The sequence below is a fragment of the Stegostoma tigrinum genome, chromosome 1 (genome assembly GCF_030684315.1).
Source record: "Stegostoma tigrinum isolate sSteTig4 chromosome 1, sSteTig4.hap1, whole genome shotgun sequence".
Taxonomy (NCBI): domain Eukaryota; kingdom Metazoa; phylum Chordata; class Chondrichthyes; order Orectolobiformes; family Stegostomatidae; genus Stegostoma; species Stegostoma tigrinum.
In genome coordinates, this window is record NC_081354.1 from 198,523 (window position 1) to 222,732 (window position 24,210).

Here is a 24,210-nt window from a genome sequence, read left to right on the forward strand (position 1 = left end):
TGTCCCCTTCAAATATTTATCCAATTTCCTTTTGAATTACAGGAGGGTCACTGGACCTGAAACGTTAACTCTGATTTCTCTCTGCAGATGCTCCCAGACCTGCTGAACCTTTCTAGCAATTTCTGTTTTTGTTCCTTTTGAATTTTCTATTGAATCTGCCACATCCTTTCAGTCAATAAATTTCAAATGACAACAATTAGACATGGCAGGTGAATGAAACAAAAAGAATGAATTTGTGTTGGAATTGCTTTTAAGACTATAAGAAATAAGAATATGAGTAGGCTATTTGGCCTCCCAAGCTTGCTTTGCCATTCCACAGGAACATAACTGATTCACATTTTCATTTCCACTTACCTGGCTTTTCCTCATAACCCTTGATTCTCCTACTGATCAAGAATCTATCTCAGCCTTAAATATACACAAGGCCGCTACCCCCTCAGCTGTCTGTGGCAAGGGGTTTCAAAGACACTTCACCCTCAGAAGAAATTTCTCCTTATTTTAGCCTTAAATTGGCACCTCTTTATTCTGTAATTATGCACTCTGAAGCGTCTAGGACCAATGAGAGGAAACATCCTCTCAATACTTACCCTGTTGTCAAGCCCCTTAAGCATCAACATGATCTTGTTGAGACATTGATCATTTCTCATTCTTCTAAAGTCCAGTGAGCAGTGTCCCAACCTGTTTCGCCTTTGCTCATAAGAAATCCCTCCACATCAGGGATCATCCTTGTGAACCTTCTCTGAACTGCCTCCAATGAAATTTAATAAGCGGACCAAAAATTATGCTCAGTACCCTGGATATGGTCTCACCAGCACTTGCAGTCAACGGCCATGAAGCTGGAAAAGGACAGCAGGTCAGACAGCATCTGAGGAACAGGAAAGTCAACATTTTGGGCCAAAACTCTTTGTTAGGACTCACGAAGTGCTTCAGCACGAAACGGTGACTTTCCTGCTCCTTAGTTGCTGTCTGAGCTGCTGTGCTTTTTCAGCTTCACATCTATTGATCTGGCTTCTGGCATCTGCAGTCTTTACTGTCTCCAACTCACCAGCAACTTGTACAATTTCAGTAAGACCTCCTTACTCCTATGTTCCAAACCCCTTGAAATAAAGGCCAATATTCCATTAGCCTTTCTGATTACCTGCTGCACCTGTGCACTAGCATTGTGTTTCATGCACAAGAACTCCTGAGTCTCTTTGTGTTGTAACTTTCTGCAGTTTTTCTCCATTTGTAGAATAATCTGTTCTTTTTGTTCTCCTTTCTAAAGTGAACAATTTCAGATTTTCCCATATTGTAGTCCATTTGCCACTTACTTAACCAATCAATATCTCTCTGAAAGCTGTTTGTATCCCTCTGACAATCTGCCTTTTCACCTTTTTTTTTGTCAAATGCAAATTTGGCTACAGTATATTTATTTCCTTCCCCCAAATCATAACTTATATTGTAAACGCCTGTGGTTCCACCACTGACCCCTGTAGAAACCAATGGTTACATGTTAACAACTTGTAAAAGAATGCTTTATTCCCTGTTTCTGTTTCTTGCCCATTAGCCAATTTTCTTTCCATGTCAAAGCACTACCTCCAACACCATGGGTTGTTGTCTCATGACTTATCCTCTTGGGAGGTACCATGTTGGTGCTGCTGCTTCACAACACCTGGGTCCTGAGTTCGAATCCAATCTCGAGTGACTGTGGAGTTTGCACATTCTCTCCATACCTGCGTGGTTCCGTCCCAGTGTTCCAGTTTCCTCCCACAGTCCAAAAATGTGCAGGTTAAGTTAACTGGCCGTGCTAAATTCTCTGTACATCTCTGGACGCTGTGAATAAGCCATGGTAAATTTGGGATTATGGGAATAAGGCATGCAGTGAAGAGTCACCTACAGTAAAATGACATGAGATTAATTCCCAAGACTGAGTGGAGTAACGCAAGGTGGTGTTCCTCAGCAATGCTGTTTTTCACGTTCTCTAACTTGACGTGTGCTTTCTATGATAAAGATTTTCTATATGGTTACTATGCATGAAATCGGACTGGGAGACTGTTTGCCATCTCAAATGCAAATCTGAAACAAATGTAATAAATGCTGGAGAACATCTTGTAAAAGAATGCTTTATTCCCAGTTTCTGTTTCTTGCCCATTAGCCAATTTTCTTTCCACGTCAAAGCACTACCTCCAACACCATGGGTTCTTGTCTCATGACTTATCCTCTTGGGAGGTACCATGTTGGTGCTGCTGCTTCATCTGTGACAAGTGAAACTGAAATCATTTTGAGTCAAGGACAATTCAGAACTGAAATTGGTTGGCAAATGTTTATTATTGAGACTGTTTCACCTGTCCAGATTAAAGCAAAAATCAAATGAAATGAGACGTGTTATGATTCATGGCATAGAAACAGGAGTAGGTAAATTCAGCTCCTTAAGCAGCCTCCTGCCATTTATTATGCCCATGGCTGATCTCAACTTGGCCTCAACTCCACTTTCCTGTCTATTTCCCCAGAACACCTTAACCCATATCTAATTAAAAATATACATCCTCCTCAAATTTACTCAATGTCCTGGCATCGGCCACACTCTTGACATACTCAATTCCATAGATTCACGACCTTTTGAGAGAAGTAATTCCTCCTCATCTCAGTTTTAAATGAATCTGCTACCCTTATTCTAAAACTATGATCTCTTGTTCTAAATTGCCTCCAAGAGGAAACATCCTCTCATATCTACTATGTCAATTCCTTTTAGCATTTTATTTATGACAATTATGAAGTTTCTCTCCATTTAGAAAATAAGCCACCTTTCTATTCTGCCAGCCTGAATAAATTCACACTTATTCACATTCCCTTCTTCTGCCAGTTTTTGTCTCATTCACCTAACCCTATGCATTTATAAATTTCTTATTTCTTTAGCGACCCACTGAAGAGAGCACACCAGCGGCCCAGTGTGAAGCAGGGGCAGGGGAATGTGCTGGCTGCCAACAGCCTGATGCGGAGTGTGCTGGCAGCAGCAGTGGCCTGGTGCAGAGTGTGGCGACAGCCAGCAGTCAAACCATGTGGAGGTTCCCTGGGCTCGTCTGCTGTCGAGAGCCCTTGGAGACAGACTATGATGCGTATATGTGTAATGTAACTTTTTCTTCACTTTTTGGTTCTGTAACTGAGGATTATACCTAGGTACTCTGTACCTAATATGATGTAATGTATTGGTGACATTGTTACACTGTCACTAATCTGTAACTGAAGTTGTACAATCACTTCCGCTGTAATCAATAGCTGTGTTCCTGCACAACATTGCGCTATAGAAATAACACGGCCTATGGGAAAAGCAGGGTTAGGGGCAAACCACCAAAAAAATCACTCAAAATCACTTAAAAATCACTCAGAAGCCTAATGCAAAGGACAGTACAGTTTGAATGAATGTTTAATTCATAAATAATGAAATAAAAGTAAATTTAACACCTTACCTTGAAAAAATGTCATAAAAAACTTGGTGGGGAAAACATTTTGAGGTTGCTCTGTTGTTGATGCAGGAGCTGAGGGTCATCATCATCATCATCATCACCACCACCTTCAGCTGTAGTTGTGGTTGCGGGGTTCGGCTGAAAGATTGTTAATACAAAAGTGGATGGCTGTGGTTCATTATCTTCTGACTGTTTCTTGGGGTTTGGCTTAAAAAAGACATCCAGTTTTTTGCTGCTTTGCCCTTTTTCTTCTTTCATGAAGGACCAGTTCATAGGGTGACAAATAAGATCTTGTTTCTACCACCTACTACCCTGCTGCTTTCGGTATTGTAATCTTTGTCCTCTAAGAGCTGCAACTGCTTTTCAATTTCCCTCAGGATAGAAGACAAAACAGAAGTGGAAAGATCGCATAGTGCTGCATCCTGGACTACTACTACTTCATCTCCAACTTCCAATTCCCCCTCAGTGACAATTTGTTGTAGATCAGCTGTAGACAGGTCTTCACAATGGGACTCGAGCAGCACTTCCACATACTCACTCTCCACTTCTTCAAATCCGAAATCCAAATCAATGTTCTTTGATTCTAATCTGGGAGAAACTTCCATCAAACTGCATGCAAGCATTCCTACTGACATCACCTCAGGCCTCCATGATAATGCCAATTGAATTCTGGATGTTAAAGCTCTTCCAAAATTGAAGAACACTGTCCTTATTCCCCTCAGTGCTGCAATCACCCTTTTAAAAGTGCACCTTAAATAATAAGTTTTAAAAGCTACTCTGCACCTTGGTTCATGGGTTGAAGGAGAGAGTTTGTGTGTTTGGGGGTAGAAATAGTACTTTGATGTTTTCAGAAATCTCACCAACAGTGGGAGGATGGCTTGGTGTACTGTCCAGGATGAGGAGATTCTTGAAAACCAATTTTTTTCCTACAATACTTTCTTAAACCAACTTCCAAAACATCAACAATAAGATCTGAAAAAAATTTAACCTATCTTTCAACTTCTTTTGCTTGACCTAAATGGAACACCTAGAATAGACTTAAGGTAACGTTTCAAGGCTCAGGGCTTGGCAGAGTGGTATGCCACCACAGGCTTAAGCTTTAAGTCTTCACTGGCATTGGCACTCAGCAGCACAGGCATACAATCCTTTGCCACCCTAAAGCCTGGAGTACGTGCTTCATTCATAGAAACGTAGGTTCTTGATGGCATTCGCTTCCAATATAAATCTGTCTCATCCAAATTGAAAATTTGATCTAAGTTGTAGCCTTTTTCGTCAATTTTTTTACGATGGGGGTAAGTGCCATCACATGCTTCTCTTCTGCACTACCAACTTTGCCACATAACTTTGTTCCTAAGCTGGCACTGTTAAGTGGCAACTTATAAACTTTTACTGTACTCATTTGAGTACATGTGACAGTAAAGCACTATTCAGGCTAGATGTCAGTAGAATCTTCCCGATGTTGAGGCAGTCCAAAATTAGGGGTCACAGTCTAAGAATAAGGGGTTAGCTATTCAGGACTGAGATGAGGAAGAATTTCTTCACCCAGAGAGTTGTGAACCTGTGAAATTCTCTCCTACCGGAAGCTTTTGGCGCAAGTTCATTACAAATATTCAAGAGGGAGCTGGATGTGGCCCAAAGGGATCAAGGGTATGGAGAGAAAGGAGAAATGAGATATTGAGATTGCATGATCAGCCGTGATCACATTGAATGAGTTCCTTAATGAATACTTCAGTATTCACAACTGAGAGGGACCTAGTTGTAGAGGAAGACAGTGCGAAACAGGCTGGCAGGCTAGAGGAGGTCGATATCAGTAAGGTAGATGTACTAGGAATTTTGAGGAACTTGAAGATTGCTAAGTTCCCTAGGCCTGATGGGATTTATCCAAGGATTCTATGGGAAGCGAGGGAAGGGATCAGAGGGCCTTTGGCAATGATCTTTTCGTCCTCACTCTCCACGGGTATAGTGTCGGAAGATTGGAGAGGGGCAAATGTCATTCCCTTGTTCATAAAGGGAATAGGGATAAGCCCGGAAATTACAGGCTAGTTAGTCTTACGTCTGTGGTGGGCAAATTATTAGAAAGGGCTCGAGGACATAGGATTTATGATTATTTGGAAAGGCACACTTTGATTCGTGATCGTCAGCATGGATTTGTGAGGGGTAGATCATGCCTCACAAACCTAACTGAATTCTTTGAACAGGTGACCAAACACGTGGATGAAGGTAGAGCAGTGGATGTGGTATACATGGATTTAAGTAAGGCTTTTGATAAGGTTCCCCATGGTGGACTCATGCAGAAGGTAGGCATGGGATGGGTTGGGAAATGTGGCAGATTGGATTCAGAATTGACTGACCCCTAGAAAACAAAGGGTGGTAGTGGATGGAAAATATTCAACATGGTGCTCAGTTACGAGTCGTGTACCACAAGGATCTGTTCTGGGTCCTCTTTTATTTGTGATTTTTGTAAATGATTTGGATTTAGAAGTGGAAAGGTAGATTAGTAAGCTCACGGACGATAGAAAGGTGGGTCATGTTGTGGATGGTGTGGAGGGCTTTTCTAGGTTACAAAGGGACATTGATAGGATGCAGAGCTGAGCTGAGAAGTGGCAGATGGAGTTTAATCCTGAAAAGTGTCAGGTGCTTGATTTTGGAAGGACAAACTTGAAAGAAGAATACAGGATTAATGGAACAATTCTTGGCAGTGTGGAGGAGCAGAGGCTTCTTGGGGTTCATGTCCACAGTTCTCTGAAAGCTGCCACCCAGGTGGATAGAGTTGCATAAGAAGGCATATGGTATGTTAGCTTTCACTAATGGAGGGATTGAGCTCAAGAGCCGTGAAGTTATGCTCCAGCTATACAAAAGCCTGGTTTGGCTACATCTGGAGTATTGTGTTCACTTCTGGTCACCTCATCACGCAGGAAAGATGTGGAAGTGTTGGAAAAGGTGCAGAGGCGATTCACCAGGATGTTGCCTGGAATGGAGGGAAGTCTTACGAGGAAAGGTTGAGAGTTAGGGTTTCTCTCTGTAGAACACCAAAGGATGAGAGGTGACTTGTTAGAGGTGTACAAAATGATCAGAGATATAGGTAGAGTATACAGCCAGAGACTTCTTCCTAGGGTGGAGGTAGCTATTACAAGGAGGCATAGTTTTAAAATGAGTGAAGGCTGATACAGGGGAGATGTCAGAGGTAGGTTCTTTACTCAGAGAGTGGCCGATGCGTGGAATGCATTGCCAGAGAGGGTTACGGTGTCAGCCTTATTAGGGACATTTAGGTGGCTATTAAATAGGCATATGGATGATAGTACGAGGTAGGAGTGGAGGTTAGATAGACCTTAGGATTAGGGTAAAAGTTCGGCACAACATCATGGGCCGAAGGGCCTGTACTGTTCTATGTTCTGTGAATGGTGGTGCAGACTCAAAGGGCCAAATGGCCTATTCCTGCACCTATTTTCTGTGTTTCTATGTTTCTAATTCAATTCAATTGTAACTTATCAACTATGTTAGTGTCATCTGCAAATCTGATTGTGGAACCTTTCATTCATGCATCCTAGTCACTAATGAAGATTGTAAATAGTTGGGTTCTGAGAACTGAACTTGTGGCACCTAATTATTACACCTTGCCAAATAGAAAAATACCCCTTTATCCTGATTCTGGTTTGTGTTGCTGTGCCAATCCTCTATCTAAACTAACAACATTGTGTATTAACCTTTTGGTCAGCACTTTATGAAATGTCTTTAGGTCCAGACGTATTACATTCACAGGATCCCCATTATCCACTTTGCTTGTTACATCTTCAAAGAACTCTAGGAAATTACTCAAACATGATTTACCCCTCATAACACCATGCTGATTCTAACTAATAGAACTGTGGATGCTGTGAATCAGGAACATAAACAAAGTTGCTGGAAAAACCAAGCAGGTCTGGCAGCATCTGTGAAGAAAAAAATCAGTTGACGTTTTGGGTCTGGTGACCCTTCCTCGGAACTGGTTCTGAGGAAGCGTCACTGGACCTGAAATGTTAACTCTGATCGTTTTTCTTCACAGATGCTGCCAGACCTGCTGAGCATTTCCAGCAACTTTGTTTTTGACCATTCTGATTCTGATGGATTGTGTTTTGTTTCTAAATGTTCTATTATTATTTCCTCAATAACGATTTTTAATAATTTCCCAATAACACATTTAAAAAACTAGTCTTTAATTTGCTATTTTGAAGCTTTTACTTTCTGTTTTTATGTTTTGTGCTATTTCTTCCATAATTTACCTTTGCAAAGTTTATTACTTTTTTTTAGTAACCCTTTATTGATGTTTAATTGTTTTACAATCTTCCAGTCTGCCGCTCTCCTTTGCATTTGTCTTAATATTATCTTTAACTTTCTTGTTTAGCCATGGATGCTCCTTCCCACCTCTCACAACCTTGCTTCTTCTCTGGAATATATTTTAATTCACAGCAATTGACTATCACCTTAAACATCTATAACTACTCATCAATTGTCCTTTCCTTTAGTCATCCTGCCCAGGTCACTACGGCCAAATAGAGAGAGGCATAGATGGTCAGACAGCACAGAAACAGACCCTTCAGTCCAACCAGTCCACACCAACCATGTTGGCAAGCTAAACGAGCCACACCTGCCTACACTTGGCCCATATCCCTCCAAACATTTTCTATTCATGAACTTATCCAAACGTCTTTTAAACATTGTAACTGTACCTGCATCCACCACTTTCTCTGGCAGTTTATTCACACACAAACCACTTGTGTAAAAAATAAGTTTCTCCTTGTGTCCTTTTTAAATCTTTCTACTCTCACCTTTAAATTACATCTCCAAGTTTTGGACTCCCCCACCCTCCAGAAAAGACCCTTGTCATTCACCTTATCTGTGCTCCTCATGATATTATAAACTTCAACCTCCTACACTCCAATGAACAAAGTCCCAGCCTTTCCAGTCTATTTTGTATCGAATTGACAAGCTCACCCGAAATCCCATGTGATCTTACTTTACTAATTAGTTTACTGTGCAGAACCTTGTCAAAAGCTTTAATAAAGCTCAAGTAAACAACATCTACCACTCTGCCCTAATCAATCTTTTTGGTTACTTCATTAAAAACTCAATTGAGTTTGTGGACACAAATGTCCTCACACATAACCATGCTGACTATCCTTAATCATTCCTTGGTTCTCAAAATGCATGTGAATCCTATTTTTTAGAATCACCTCCAAAGACTTGCCCACTATTGATGTCAGAATCACAGGGCAGCACAAAGAACAAAGAAAATTACAGCATAGGAACAGGCCCTTCGGCCATCCAAGCCTGTGCTGATCAAGATCCACTGTCTAACCTGTCATCTATTTTCTAAGTGTCTGTGTCTATTTGCTCCCCGCCCATCCGTGTACCTGTCCAGATATATCTTAAAAGACATGAATGTGTCTGTGTCTACCACTTCCACTGGCAACGCGTTCCAGGCACCCACCACCCTCTGCATAAAGAACTTTCCTCCTCTCACTTTGAACTCATGACCTCTGGTAATTGAGTCCCCCACTGGGGAAAGAGCTTCTTGCTATCCAGCCTGTCTATACTCCTCATGATTTTGTAAACCTCAATCAGGTCCCCCCTCAATCTCCGTCTTTCTAATGAAAGTAATCCTAATCTACTCAACCTCTCTTCATAGCTAGCACCCTCCATACCAGGCAACATCCTGGTGAACCTCGTCTGCACCCTCTCCAAAATGTCCACATCCTTTTGGTAATGTGGCGACCAGAACTGTACACAGTACTCCAAATGTGGCTGAACCAAAGTCTTATACAACTGTAACATGACCTGCCAATTCTTATACTCAATACCCCGTCCGATGAAGGAAAGCACGCTGTATGCCTTCTTGACCACCCTATTGACTTGCATTGCCACCTTCAGGGAACAATGGGCCTGAACACCCAGATCTCTCTGTTCATCAATTTTCCCTCGGACTTTTCCATTTACCGTGTAGTTCGCCTTTGAATTTGATCTTCCAAAATGCATCACCTCGCATTTGCCTGGATTGAACTCCATCTGCCATTTATCTGCCCAACTCTCCAGTCTATCTATATTCTGCTGTAATCTCTGACAGTCCCCTTCACTATCTTCGACTCCATCAATCTTAGTGTCATCTGCAAACTTGCTGATCAGACCACCTACACCTTCCTCCAAATCATTTACGTATATCATAAACAACAGTGGTCCCAGCACAGATCTCTGAGGAACACCACCAGTCACAGGTCTCCAATTTGAGAAACTCCCTTCTACTACTACTGTCTCCTGTTGCCTAGCCAGTTTTTTATCCATCTAGCTAGCACACCCTGGACCCCATGTGACTTCACTTCACTTTCTCCATCAGCCTGCCATGGGGAACCTTATCAAACGCCTTACTGAAGTCCATGTATATGACATCTACAGCCTTTCCCTCATCAATCAACTTTGTCACGTCCTCAAAGAATTCTATAAGTTGGTACGACATGACGTTCCCTGCACAAAACCATGTTGCCTATCACTGATAAGCCCATTTTCTTCCAAATGGGAATAGATTCTATCCCTCAGTATCTTCTCCAGTAGCTTCCCAACCACTGATGTCAGGCTCACCAGTCAATAATTACCTGCATTATCCTTGCTACCCTTCTTAAACAAGGGGACAACATCAGCAAGTCTCCAGTCCTTCGGGACCTCATCCGTGTCTAAGGATGCTGCAAATATATCTGTTAAGGCCCCGGCTATTTCCTGTCTTGTTTCCCTCAATAACCTGGGATACAGCCCATCCGGACCTGGGGATTTGTCCACCTTAATGCCTTTTAGGATACCCAACACTTCCTCCTTCCTTATGTCAACTTAACCTAGAGTAATCAAACATCTATCCCTAACCTCAACATCTGTCGTGTCCCTCTCATTGGTGAATACTGATGCAAAGTACTCATTAAGAATGTCACCCATTTTCTCTGACTCAGCACATCACTTTCCTTCTTTGTCCTTAAGTGGGCCAATCCTTTCTCTAGTTACCCTCTTGCTCTTTATATATGAATAAAAGGCTTTGGGATTTTCCTTAACCATGTTTGCCAGCAATATCTCAAGTCGTCTCTTAGCCCTCTTAATCCCTCGTTTCAGATTCGCTCTACGTTCCCCATATTCTTCCAAAGCTTCGTCTGTCTTCAGTCACCTAGACCTCATGTATGCTTCCTTTTTCCTCTTGGCTAGTCTCACAATTTCACCTGTCATCCATGGATCCCTAATCTTGCCTTTTCTATTCCTCATTTTCACAGGAACATGTCTCTCCTGCACGCTAATCAGCCTCTCTTTAAAAGCTTCCCGCATATCAAATGTGGATTTACCTTCAAACAGTTTCTCCCAATCTACATTCCCCAGATCCTGCCGAATCTTGGTATAATTGGCCTTGCCCCAGTTTAGAACTCTTCGTTTCGGACCACTCTCATCCTTGTCCAGAGTATTGTACAACTTACAGAATTGTGGTCGCTATTTCCAAAGTAGACCCCTACTGTAATTTCAACCACCTGGCCGGGTTCATTCCCCAACACCAGGTCCAGTATGGTCCCCTCCCGAGTTGGACTACATACATACTGCTCGAGAAAACCCTCCTGGACACACCTTTCAAATTCTGCTCCATCTTGATCCCTAACACTGAGTGAATCCCAGTCAATGTTGGGAAAATTAAAATCTCCCATCACCACCACCCTGTTTCTCCTATACCTTTCCATTATCTGTTTACATATTTATAACTCTATCTCACGCTTGCTGTTGGGAGGCCTGTAGTACAGCCCCAACATTGTTACTGCATCCTTCCTATTTCTGAGTTCTACCCATATTGCCTCACTGCTTGAGTCCTCCATGGGGCCCTCCTTCAGTGCGGCTGTGATATCGTCTTTGACCATTATTGCAACTCCTCCACCCCTTTTACCTCCCTCTCTATCCCGCCTGAAGCATTGATATCTTGGGACAACTAGTTGTCAATCATGTCCTCCCCTCAACTAAGTCTCAGTAATAGCAATAACATCATACTTTCAGATACCGATCCAAGCCCTAAGCTCATCTGCCTTATCTACTACTCGCATTAAAACAAATGCACCTCAGACCACCTGTCCCTTTGTCTTCATCATCTGCTCCCTGACTACTATTCCCTTTAGTCACACTGACTCCATTATCTAGTTCCCTGGTTTCTCGGCTTCTCCTCACAGCCTTTCTTAAACAATGACACTACATTGTCTACCTCCAGTCCTCCGATACGTCCCCTGTCTTTATGGATGATACAAATGTTTCTGCCAGGAGCCCTGCAAATTCCTCCATAACTTCCCATAACATTCTGGACGCATCTGATCAGGTCCTGGAGATTGATCTACCTTTATGTTTTCTAAGACCTTCAAAACTTTCTCAAAACATCCAATCTTTATTTCCCTGAGTTCTCCATTTCTTTCTCAACAGGAAAAACTGATGTATTCATTTCATATTTCTCCCATTTCCTGAGGTTCACACAAAGATGACCTTGTTGATCTTTCAGGGGGTGCTACTCTTGTTGCTCTCTTGCTCTTAATGTATTTGTAGAATCATTTTGGATGATCTTTAACTTTATCTACCAAGACTATCTCATATCCTCTTTTTGCCTTCCTGGTTTCCTTAAGAATGCCCCTAAACTCTTTATATTCCTCAAAAGATTCATTTGAACTCTGTGTATAGCTCATATACAATTACTAAGAACAATACAGCACAGGAACAGGCCCTCAGCCCTCCAAATCTGCGCTGACACATTTTGTCCTTCCATACTAAAACTGTCTGCACTTACAGGATCCATATCCCCCTACTCCCTTCCCATTCATGTATTTTTCCAGGTGCTTACTGGATGCTGCTATTGTGTCTGCTTCCATCAACTCCTCTGGCAACATGTTCCAGGCACTCACCACCCTTTGTGTGAAAAACGTGCCTCACACATCTCTTTTAAATCTCACCAGCACCACCACCACATTGAACCCGAGTCCCCTAGTAATTGACCCATCCACCCTGGGAAAAGGCCTCATACTTTCCACACTCTCTATGCCATTCACAATCTTATAAACTTCCATCAGGTTGCTCCTCAACCTCCTGCGTTCCAGTGAAAACAAACGCAATCTATCCAACCTTTCCTCATAGCTAAACGCCCCCATACTAGACTACATCCAGGTAAACCTTTTCTGTACCCTCTTTAAAGCATCTACATCCTTCCAGGTAGTGCGGTGACAGGAACTATTTGCAATATTCCAAATGTGGCCTAACTAAAGTTCTATAAAACTGCAGTGTAACTTGTATTCCTTATATTCAAAGCCCCTTCCAATGAAGGCAAGCATGCCATAAGCTTTTTTTAACTACCTTATCTACCTGTGCTGCCACCTTCAGTGATCTGTGGACCTGCACACCCAGATCCCTCTGCATATCAATGCTCCTAATGGTTTTGCCATTTGCTTTATAAGCTCAACTTGTACTTGACCTTACAAAATGAATCGCCTCACATTTGTCTGGATTAAAGTCCATCTGCCATTTTTTACTTCTGACTAGAACCGTAAAATCTTTATTTATCTGTTATTTCTTAATCTTACTTGATTTATTGTAGTCACATGCACCTAACTACAGTGAAAAGTTCTGTTTTGCGAGCAGTATAGGCAGATCATAGCAAACAAAGGCATACAAATCATAGGGTGCTTAGACTGAGTGAGGCATACAAAGTTACAGCTTCACACGAGGTGCACAAAGCAAGATCAACATTATTTTGAAGTAAGAGAGGTCCATTCAGCAGAGCAATAACGGTACAGAAGAACTTGTTCTTAAACCTGTTGGTGTGTGTGTTCAAGCTTCTGTATCATCTGCCTGATGGAAGAGGTTGAAAGAGAGCATTAGAAGGGTAGGAGGGGTCTTTGATGATGTGGCAGCTTTTCCACACAGTGAAAAGTGTAAATGCCCAGCCTTGCCTTTCACTGTCACAGGAACATACTACCTCTGAACTCTCATTATTTGAAAGCCTTCCACTTGTCAGTCGTCCCTTTACCTGCGAACTGTCTGCTCCAATCAACTTTGAAAGTTCTTGTTTCATATCCTTAACATTTGCTTTAGTGCATTTAAGAACTTTAACTTTTATGGAAGACTTATCCTTTTCCATAACTATTTTAAAACTAGTACTATTATGATCACTAGCCCCAAAATGTTACCCTACTAACATTTCGGCCACTTGGCCTGCCTTATTTTCCAAGAGAATGTCAAGTTTTGTTCCTTTTCTAGTACCAATGTTTACATATTGAGAAAGAAAATTTTCTTGAATACGTTTGACAAATTCTACACCATCCAAACCTTTAACACTATGGCATACGCAATCAATCTTTGGAAAATTAAAATCCCCAGTATTAACAATTTTATTATTCTTACATACATTTGAGATCTCTCTTACATATTTCCTTCTCCATTTCCCTATGACTATTGGGGGCCTATAGTACAATCCCATCAAGGCGATCATCCCTTTCTTATTTCAAAATGATCCTTCAGAAATATCTTCTCAAATTACAGTAGAAACGTTTTTCTTCATCAAAAATGCCACTACCCATCCTCTCTTGCTTCTCTATCCTTCCTATAACATATAAAACCCATAATATTGAGCAGCCAGTCCTGTCCTTCCTTCAGCCAAGTTTCTATAATAGCTACAGCGTCCCAGTCCCATGTTCCCACACATGCTGAGTTCATCAGCCATACCTGTAAGATCTGTTGCATTGAAATAAATTCAGTTTAATTCTTCAGAGTTACTTTGTTTTCTGACTTGGTCTTAGCTGTATTTTCTAATTAACTTGTTCTTTTCTGACCCCATAACTATGTAATTATCTTTGTTTAACTCTAGAACATAAGTGTGGGAGAGTCTAGTGTGTAGTTCTTCACTCTCCAAGTGATTTTTAAAGTCTAGCATATTATGATCACTTCACCAGAGAATCCTTTATTATTAGATCATCAATTAATCTCACCTTATTACACAACAGAAAATCCAGAACAGCCTGCTCCTTAGTTAGTTCCCCAACATAGTGCTCCAAGAAGCAATCTCTAACACATTCAACTATCCCTTGACGTCATTCTTGCCAACTTGATTAATCCAGCCTATATGTATATTAAAATCACCCTTGATTATTCACGTACCTTTCCTACAAGAAGACAGTATTTCTTGGTTTATACTGTGCTCCGCTGCTGTATCCATTACTCCTACCAGGGACTTTTTTTTTCCCTTGGCTATTTTTTATTTCTACTCAGATTTTATGAACAAAGCTACAACACCTTCTTTTCCTTCCTGCTATCCTTCTGACACATTGAGTACTCTTGGATATTCAGTTCTCAAACTTGGTCTCCCAGCGACCAAGTCTCAGTAATTTTATTTCAAATGCTTTGTGCATTTAGATACAAAGCCTATAAGTTTCTTCTATTATTGAATTCCCTCCACTTTAATGATTCCTTGGTGCAATCTAACATTCACATATTCAGGCCCTTTTATTTTCTGGTAATAATCAGCCTTATCACTAAGCTGCACTCCTTCAACTTTGATTTTCTCATTTTCTCTGCAGCTGAACTAACTCCCCCAACTATTTAGTTTAAAGCCCTATCTACAGCCTTAGTTATGTCATTTGTCATAAAACTGGTCAGGCATGATTCTGGTAGAGCCCATCCCATAGGAATGACCAATAGGCCCCCAACACCTCATTTTCACCATGGATGTCCAGTCCCTATACACCTGCATTCCGCATGCAGATGGCCTCAAGGCCCTCCGCTTCTTCCTGTCCCGCAGGCCCGACCAGTCCCCCTCCACCAACACGCTCATCCGCTGAGCCGAACTCGTCCTCACCCTCAACAACATCTCTTTCGATTCCTCCCATTTCCTACAGACTAAGGGGGTGGCCATGGACACCCGCATGGGCCCCAGCTATGCCTGCCTCTTTGTAGGTTACGTGGAACAGTCCATCTTCCGCACCTACACAGGCCCCAAACCCCACCTCTTCCTCCGTTACATTGATGACTGTATCGGCGCCGCCTCTTGCTCCCCAGAGGAGCTCGAACAGTTCATCCACTTCACCAACACCTTCCACCCCAACCTTCAGTTCAACTGGGCCATCTCCAGCACATCCCTCACCTTCCTGGATCTCTCAGTCTCCATCTCAGGCAACCAGCTTGTAACTGATGTCCATTTCAAGCCCACCGACTCCCACAGCTACCTAGAATACACCTCCTCCCACCCACCCTCCTGCAAAAATTCCATCCCTTATTCCCAATTCCTCCGCCTCCGCCGCATCTGCTCCCACGATGAGGCATTCCACTCCCGCACATCCCAGATGTCCAAGTTCTTCAAGGACCGCAACTTTCCCCCAACAGTGGTCAAGAACGCCCTTGACCGCGTCTCCCGCATTTCCCGCAACACATCCCTCACACCCCGCCCCCGCCACAACCGCCCAAAGAGGATCCCCCTCGTTCTCACACACCACCCCACCAACCTCCGGATACTACGCATCATCCTCCGACACTTCCGCCATCTACAATCCGACCCCACCCCCCAAGACATCTTTCCATCCCCACCCTTGTCTGCTTTCCGGAGAGACCACTCTGTCCGTGACTCCCTTGTTCGCTCCACACTGCCCTCCAACCCCACCACACCCGGCACCTTCCCCTGCAACCACAGGAAATGCTACACTTGCCCCCACACCTCCTCCCTCACCCCTATCCCAGGCCCCAAGATGACTTTCCACATTAAGCAGAGGTTCACCTGCACATCTGCCAATGTGGTATACTGCATCCACTGTACCCAGAGTGGCTTCCTCTACATTGGGGAAACCAAGCGGAGGCTTGGGGACCGCTTTGCAGAACACCTCCGCTCAGTTCGCAATAAACAACTGCACCTCCCAGTCGCAAACCATTTCCACTCCCCCTCCCATTCTTTAGATGACATGTCCATCATGGGCCTCCTGCAGTGCCACAATGATGCCACCCGAAGGTTGCAGGAACAGCAACTCATATTCCGCTTGGGAACCCTGCAGCCCAATGGTATCAATGTGGACTTCACCAGCTTCAAAATTTCCCCTTCCCCCACCGCATCCCAAAACCAGCCCAGTTCGTCCCCTCCCCCCACTGCACCACACAACCAGCTCAGCTCTTCCCCTCCACCCACTGCATCCCAAAACCAGTCCAACTTGTCTCGGCCTCCCTAACCTGTTCTTCCTCTCACCCATCCCTTCCTCCCACCCCAAGCCGCACCTCCATCTCCTACCTACTAACCTCATCCCACCTCCTTGACCTGTCCATCTTCCCTGGACTGACCTATCCCCTCCCTACCTCCCCACCTATACTCTCCTCTGCACCTATCTTCTTTTCTCTCCATCTTCGGTCCGCCTCCCCCTCTCTCCCTATTTATTCCAGAACCATCACCCCATCCCCCTCCCTGATGAAGGGTCTAGGCCCGAAACGTCAGCTTTTGTGCTCCTGAGATGCTGCTGGGCCTGCTGTGTTCATCCAGCCTCACATTTCATTATCTTGGATTCTCCAGCATCTGCAGTTCCCATTATCACCCATAGGAATGACTCCCTCCTTCTCCAGTACTGGTGCCAATTTCCCATGACTTTGAACCCATTTCTCCCACACCAAACTGAGTCATACATTGACCTCTTTAATCTTGTTGATACTATACCAGTTAGCTTGTGGCTCTGGTAGTAATCCAAAGATTATTAACTTTTTGGTTCTGCCTTTTAACTTCACCCCTAACGGCCCATATTCCTTCTGCAGAATCTCTTGCCTCATACTACCTATTCATTGATTACTGTGTGGACCACGAGAACTGGATATTTCCCTTTCCACTCTAAGTTCCTCTGCAACTGAGATGAGATGCCCTGAACCCCGGTCTGAGGTAGGCAACACAGCATTCCGGATACTTAATCCTTGCCACAGAGAATGGTATCTATGCCTCTAATTATACTATGCCTGATTAGAACTGCATTTCTGATTTCTCTCTTTTTTTTTAAAATTTAATTTATTCATTGTTACATGAATAAAAGAGTTGCATAGTGCTGCCATTGTGTGGCACTATATTAAAACACCAAAAAATAAACCAAAACATAAACTATAAAGGCAGAACAATAAAAAAACAAAGTTCAACTTTACAGTCCTTTTTGTTAAGTGTTCAGACATGAGCCTGGAGCCACCAGTCACGAGACTCCTTGCAGCACTGCCAGAACACCGACACCACTGTCACAATGAGTCCTCGCTGGACCTTGCCAATGCAATTGTCACTGGGTCCTGACCCGAACCAAACTCAACTCCCCCACCACTGCTAAGAGTCTTAAGAGTCTCCTCTGAAACCACCCCCACCCCCCCACCCCAATCCCCACCCCAATCCCCACCCCCAATCCCCACCCCCAATCCCCACCCCCAATCCCCACCACCTTGCCAATGCTGCCAGGTTTCCTACTAGGCCCAAAGTTGCCTCTGTCTCCGTGAGTCTGTGGTGGATGCAGACACCGTGGGGAACCCAAATATGCCTCCACTTCAACAGCCATGAGTCCACAGTGGGCACATCTCAACTCTGCCATTGCCATGACCGAGCTCTTCACAACATATAAGTATAAAGACCCCACACCACTCTACTGGCTTCTTGGTGCTGTGGTCAGTTTGCTCATCCTCTCTATAGACCCATTCTCATCCACACAGAGAGCAACCATTTCAAACCAAATCTCAAACAAGTACAGAGACTTCTGTAGTGGTATGTACTAGATCCCTTTACCTGTCCCATACACAGTCTTTGCCCTCCTGTCCCTGACCTCTGGCTGAATTCAGAGTAGTTAATCTAAGGTATGTGACCGAGTCTTGAAACACAGCATGAATGTAACGTTGATAACACAGTGTGGAGCTGGAGGAGCACAGCAGGCCAGGCAGCATCAGCAAAGCAGAAAGTTGATGTTTCAGGTCAGGACCTAGTTCGGCCACATCTGAAGTATTGTGTCCAGTTCTGATAGCCTCATTACAGGAAGGATGTGGAAGCATTGGAAAAGGTACAGAGGAGATTTACCAGGATGTTGCCTGGAATGGAGGGAAGGTCTTACGTGGAAAGGTTGAGAGAGCTAGGGCTTTTCTCTTTAGAACGACAAAGAATGAGAGGTGACTTGATAGAGGTGTACAAAATGATCAGAGGTATAGATAGAGTAGACAGCCAGAGACTTTTTCCTAGGGTGGAGGTAGCTATTACGCGGGGGCATAGTTTTAAAGTGAGTGGAGGTAGATATCAGGAGACGTCAGAGGTAGGCTCTTTACTCAGAGAGTGGGAGAGGCGTGGAATGCATTGCCGGAGAGGGTAGTGGAGTCAGCTTCATTGGGGCATTTAAGCAGCTGTTAGATAGGCATATGGATGATAGTATAAGGTAGGGGTGGAGGTTACATAGACCTTAGGATGAGGGTAAAAGTTCAGCACAACATCGTGGGCCACAGGGCCTGTACTGTTCTATGTTCTATGCCCCTTCTTCAGAAAAACAATGTAATAGAACATAGAACAGTACAGCACAGAACAGTGCTCCTGCTTCCTGATGTGCCCCAGTATTCCAAGCTCATATTCCAGTTCTTTAACTCAGAGCCAGAGTTCCTACAGTAACTAAAACTTGTCACAAATTGGACTCTCTGTGAGACACAAAGGGGTTGACCAGCTCTTACATCATGTAGGTGCAATACATCACTTGTCCCCCCCATCTCAGTTTTATTTTTTTATTATTTCCGACTGGTTTTTAGTTTTTTTTAACCATGTGAAGTATTTGTCCTATTTACCTTTAATCTAAAAACAATTTAGAACAGGTATTCAAATTTATAATTACTTACCAAGTCCTGAAGTTGTGGTTTTGCTGTGATTGTCACTGTTTTTGATGAGCTCCTCCCTGAGGGAACGTTTGTTTAGGGGGTCGGTGTGGTGGCCCGGAACAGAGTGAGGAGACGCCAGAAACAAGGTGGTTGTGACGGTCGGTGTATGTGCGCAGCCAGAGCTCCGGGGCCGCTATGAGCGGGAAGACACCGCTGTCTCCGTCCCAGGATCCAGGGCCGCCGACCCGCCGCTACCGCCCGACTGGTGTGTTCGCCTGGGTCCACGGCCGTTCGATGGGCCGCGGCCTCGGGCCGCTGGTGGACCCCGGGCGGGAGACCTACTGCATCATGACCAGTCTGTACGGCTCCATGCACCCCGCCGACTCGGTAACTCTCAGCACCAAGACCCATGGAGCCGCCTTCAACCTGGAGTACTCACCTGACGGGTAAGGAACGGCAGCGGGATTACAACCTACACTCGCACCGCCTCCTTTCCAGGGCAAGTCTTAGAACCAAGCGAGTTCGTCTCTGAATAAGGGCAGGTCATTTACCCCTGAGGAGAAACTCCTCTTGTCCGAGGGGGTGAATATTCCTTTTTCCCCCCTAAAGAGTGTTACGGAAGCTCAGTCTTTGTGGGTTTAAGACAGATAAATAAATATCTACGTCTTAAAAACATTGAGGGATACAAGAATAGTGCACAAGAACCAGCCATGATTGTTTTGAATGATGGACTGGCCATGAAGGGCCCACTTCGTTTCCTCTTTCTTGTGTTCTGTCGTGGATTCCGAGAAACACTAGCTTTTGAAAAATTGTTGAATGATTGGTCAACTGACCTTTATTCAGAACAGGAAGGAGATTAAAAAGACAGCTAACCGTGGGACAGTTAGCTCGATAACTGTCATTGGCAAAACGTTAGAGTCTGTCATAAAATGTGTAATAGCAGAGCATTTAGAAATCAAAATACAATCAAGCAGTCAGCATTGCTTCATGAAGAGGAATCATGCCTAACAAATTTGTTGGAATTCTTCAAAATGGTAACTAGCGGGATAAATAAAGGGGGAGCAGTGTATGGTATGTATTTGGGTTTCCAGAAGGCATTTGATAAAGTACAGCATATTAGGCTACTTAATAAAGTAAGCAGCCATGGCGCTAGAGGTAATGTATTAACATGGTTAGAAAATCGGCTAACTAATAGAAGACAGAAAATTGGGATGTTTGCATGATAGTAACCTGTAACTAGCGGTGTGTCACAGGGATGAGTGCAGAAACCATAATTATGAATGAGAAAGATTAATTTACAATAGCCAGGTTTTGGGATGACACAAAATATGTGGGAAAGAAAGTAGTGAGGATGACATTAAGTCTGTTGAGAGATTTAGAAAGTTGAGTGGGCAAAAACATGGCAAGTTGAATACGATGTGGGTAAATATGAAATTATCCACTCTGCAAAAAGAATAGAAGAGTTGAACATTATTTAGATGGAGAATGATTGCTGAATCCTACAACACTGAGGGATTTGGGAGTGTTTGTGCAGAAATCACAATGTTAGAATGCAAATTCAGCAGGTGGTAGGGAAGCCAATTTGAATGCTGACCTTTGCTTCAAAGGGATTAGAATATAAAAATAGGTGCTCTTGTTAAAGCTTGTTGAACACGCTGGTCAGACCACACCTGGAATACTGTGAGCAATTCTAGCCCCCTTATCTGAGGAAAGAATACTGGCATTTGAGGCGGCCTAGAGAAACCTGATGGGATTTATCCAAGGATTCTATGGGAAGTGAGGGAAGAGATCGCAGGGCCTTTGGCGATGATCTTTTTGTCCTCACTGTCCACGGGAATAGTGCTGGAAGATTGGAGAGAGGCACACTTCATTCCCTTGTTCAAGAAAGGGAATAGGGATAACCCCGGAAATTACAGGCCAGTTGGTCTTAAACCAGTGGTGGGCAAATTATTGGAAAAGGCTCAGAGATAGGACTTATGATCACTTGGGAAGGCACAGTTTGATTCGTGATAGTCAGCACGTATTTGTGAGGGGTAGATCATTGCCCCTTAACTCCAGTGTATGTCCCTGGTCGTTGATTTCTCCACCAAAGGGGAAAAGTCCCATACGGTTTAACCTTTCAATGGCCTTCATAATTTAATACATCTCAATTCATGATCCTTCTTCCAACTCCACTGCTCCAAAGAAAACAATTTATGTAATCTGTGCAATTTCTCTTCGTAACTGAAGTTCTCCAGCCCAAACAACATCCTGGCAAATCTTGTCTCCGCACTGTGCAATGCAGTCATGTCCTTCCTTCTCATGTGGATTCAAGCTGTTTCCCAAACAACATTTTGTACAGTTCCAGCATCACTTCCCTGCTGTTAAACTGTATGCCTCTGCCAATAAAAGCAAGAATTCATATGCCTTCTTAACTACTTTACGTACCCTTCTTGCAATTTTAAGGGACCGGTGAGCACGAATACAAAGGCTCCTCTGATCCTTGATAATAAAATGTGAGGCTGGATGAACACAGCAGGCCAAGCAGCATCTCAGGCTGCTTGGCCTGCTGTGTTCATCCAGCCTCACATTTTATTATCTTGGAATCTCCAGCATCTGCAGTTCCCATTATCTCTGATACTATGCTCCTCTGATCCTTGTTAGTTCCCAAGGTCCTACCATTCATCATGCATTGCCTTGCCTGGTTTGTCTTGCCCAAGTGCACCACTTCACACACACTTAGACGGAAACTTATTAGTCACTGATCAGCACATCTGACCATCGTGTCTACATCCTCCTAGAGTCTAAGGCTATCCTTTTCCATACTTAGCATCCCACCAATTTTTGGATAATTATTTATTCATCACTTCACCTACATTCAAGTCTACTTTGTTTATTTTCTGCCACAAGCAGCCAGGGTCCTACAGAACCACAATGAACACAGGCTTCCAGTCTCAAAAACACCCCTTAATCTCTGCTTCCTGCCACTCAGACAACTCTGGATCCAAATTTCTAATTTTCCTTCAGTTCTTTGGACTCCTGCCTTTATTGTCAGAACCCCATGAGGGACCTAATCAAAAGCTTTACTGAAGCCCAAGGAGTTTTATGTCCGATGCATTGCTCTGGGGCGGCATGGTGGCTCAGTGATTAGCATTGCTGCCTTTCAGTACCAGAGTGCCAGGGACCCAAGTTCAGGTCCAGCCTCGAGTGACTGTGTGGAGTTTATACATTCCTTGTCAGTGTGGGTTTCCTGCCACAGTCCAGAGATGTGCAGGCTAGGTGGGTTGGTCAGTGGAAATTGCCCATAGCGTCCAGGGATGCGTAGATTTGGTAGATTGGCCATGCGAAGCAAGCTTATGTGGATATGGTAGGGGTGGTGAGTCTGCGTGGGATGCTCTTCGGAAGTTTGGTGTGAACTTCATGGGCTGAATGGCCTGCTTCCACACTGTTGGGATTTTATGATTTACACACTTGATCACATCTTCAAAAAAATTCAGTAGTCAAAAAGACTTCCCTTTTAAACCATGCTGAAAATTCCTGATTGATCCCTGCCTCTACAGTGCACATTAATTCTGTCCCTCAGAACTGCTTTCCGTAATTTTCCCACTGCAGAAGCTAGACTGACGAGCCTACTGTTTCCTGGTTTATCTCTTGCTCCCTTCTTCAATACCAGTACCACATTAACCTGTCCTCCATCCCTCTGACGATGCTGTTATGACCAGAAAAGAATTGAAAATCATTACCAGTGCACTAGCTATTCCTTGCTTGCCTCACTCAGCAGTTGATAAAGGTAATGTTGTTATGTACTAGAACAAAGGCAAACTTTCCTGTCTTCTCTGTGTAACTCTTCTTTCCCTTACTGAGCAACAACCTATGAAGAAAAAAATCAGAGTTAACGTTTTGGGTCTGGTGACCTTTCCTCAGAACTGATAGCTGGGAACACGTCAGTTCATATGCAGAAAATAGGGAGGGGGAGGGGTAGGTAGTAAACGATAGGCTAGAGCCCGGAGAGAGAAGAGCAGTTGGACAGTCAAAGGAGTTGATAACAATCTAGTTGGGAGGGTGAATAGTTGTGATATTGGTCCCCTCAATTTCTCTGCCCCCTCACCAAATCCAACCTATCTCCCTCTGAACTGACTGCACTCCATGCACTTGCACTTAGATCCAACCCTGACTTTGTAAGCCTGCAAGACCTGAAATGTTAACACTGATATTTTTTCTTCACAGATGCTACCAGACCTGCTGAGCTTTTCCAGCAATTTTTGTTTTTGTTCTTGATTTACAGTTCTTTCAGTTTTTATTTTGATCAGCAATCTACTATAGCCTTAAATATATATAAGCACTCTATCCCCAGAGCTCTCCGTGGCAAGGAATTCACACCACTTAATTCTGAGACTATGCCAAATAGTCCTAGACTTTCCCTTCAGGTGGAATATCTTATCAGTATCTACCCTGTCAAGCCCCTTAAGAATACAATATGTTAGAATGAGAAACAATCTCATTCGTCTAGGCTCCAGAGTGTAGAATCCAAACCAGTTTAGCCTTTGCTCATAAGACAATCCCTCCATAACAGGGATCATCACAGAGAACTTCTCTGAACTGCCTCCAATGAAATACCTTCTTTTAAATAAAGAGAGCAGAACTGCTCTTAATACTCCAGGTGAGGTCTCGCCAGCACCTTTTACAGCTGCAGTAAGACTTTTTTACTCTATGCTCCAACCCCTTTAGCCTTCCTAAGGATGATACGAAATTGGAACAGGAGTAGGCCAAACAGCCCTTGAGTCTGTTCCAGCATTATGTCAGATTATGGCTGATCTGGCATTCCTCACATTCACCTTCCTGCCCTTTCCCTGCGGCCCTTGATTCCACCTAGAGTCATAGAGTTGTACAGCACAGAAATAGACCCGTCGATCCTACTGGTCCGTGCCAGTTTTATCAT

At 43.6% G+C, this 24,210-nt stretch overlaps 1 protein-coding gene and 1 long non-coding RNA gene across 5 annotated transcripts in view; one reads left to right on the forward strand and one right to left on the reverse strand.

The window, feature by feature from the left end:
* Positions 1-19,783, reverse strand: part of LOC125465237 (uncharacterized) — a 37,993-nt gene extending 18,210 nt beyond the window's left edge. Inside the window, exons 1-3 of one of the 3 annotated variants that reach the window (XR_007250220.1) lie at positions 19,314-19,783; positions 3,447-3,581; positions 1,867-2,234 (exon numbers count right to left, since the gene is read on the reverse strand). This is a non-coding gene — a long non-coding RNA (uncharacterized LOC125465237). Of the gene's footprint in view, positions 1-1,866; positions 2,250-3,446; positions 3,582-19,313 lie in introns of those variants that run through there. The other 2 variants (XR_007250214.1, XR_007250222.1) reach the window with 2 other exon arrangements.
* wdr32 (WD repeat domain 32) overlaps positions 1-24,210 on the forward strand; it is a 101,564-nt gene that overhangs the window by 27,299 nt on the left and 50,055 nt on the right. For both annotated transcript variants that reach the window (XM_059645580.1, XM_048558303.2), the window contains exons 6-8: positions 2,896-3,103; positions 17,238-17,358; positions 19,390-19,738. In XM_059645580.1, coding sequence (XP_059501563.1) covers positions 19,488-19,738 — 251 coding nt within the window. In that variant the 5' untranslated portion in view covers positions 2,896-3,103; positions 17,238-17,358; positions 19,390-19,487. The remainder of the gene's footprint in view (positions 1-2,895; positions 3,104-17,237; positions 17,359-19,389; positions 19,739-24,210) is intronic.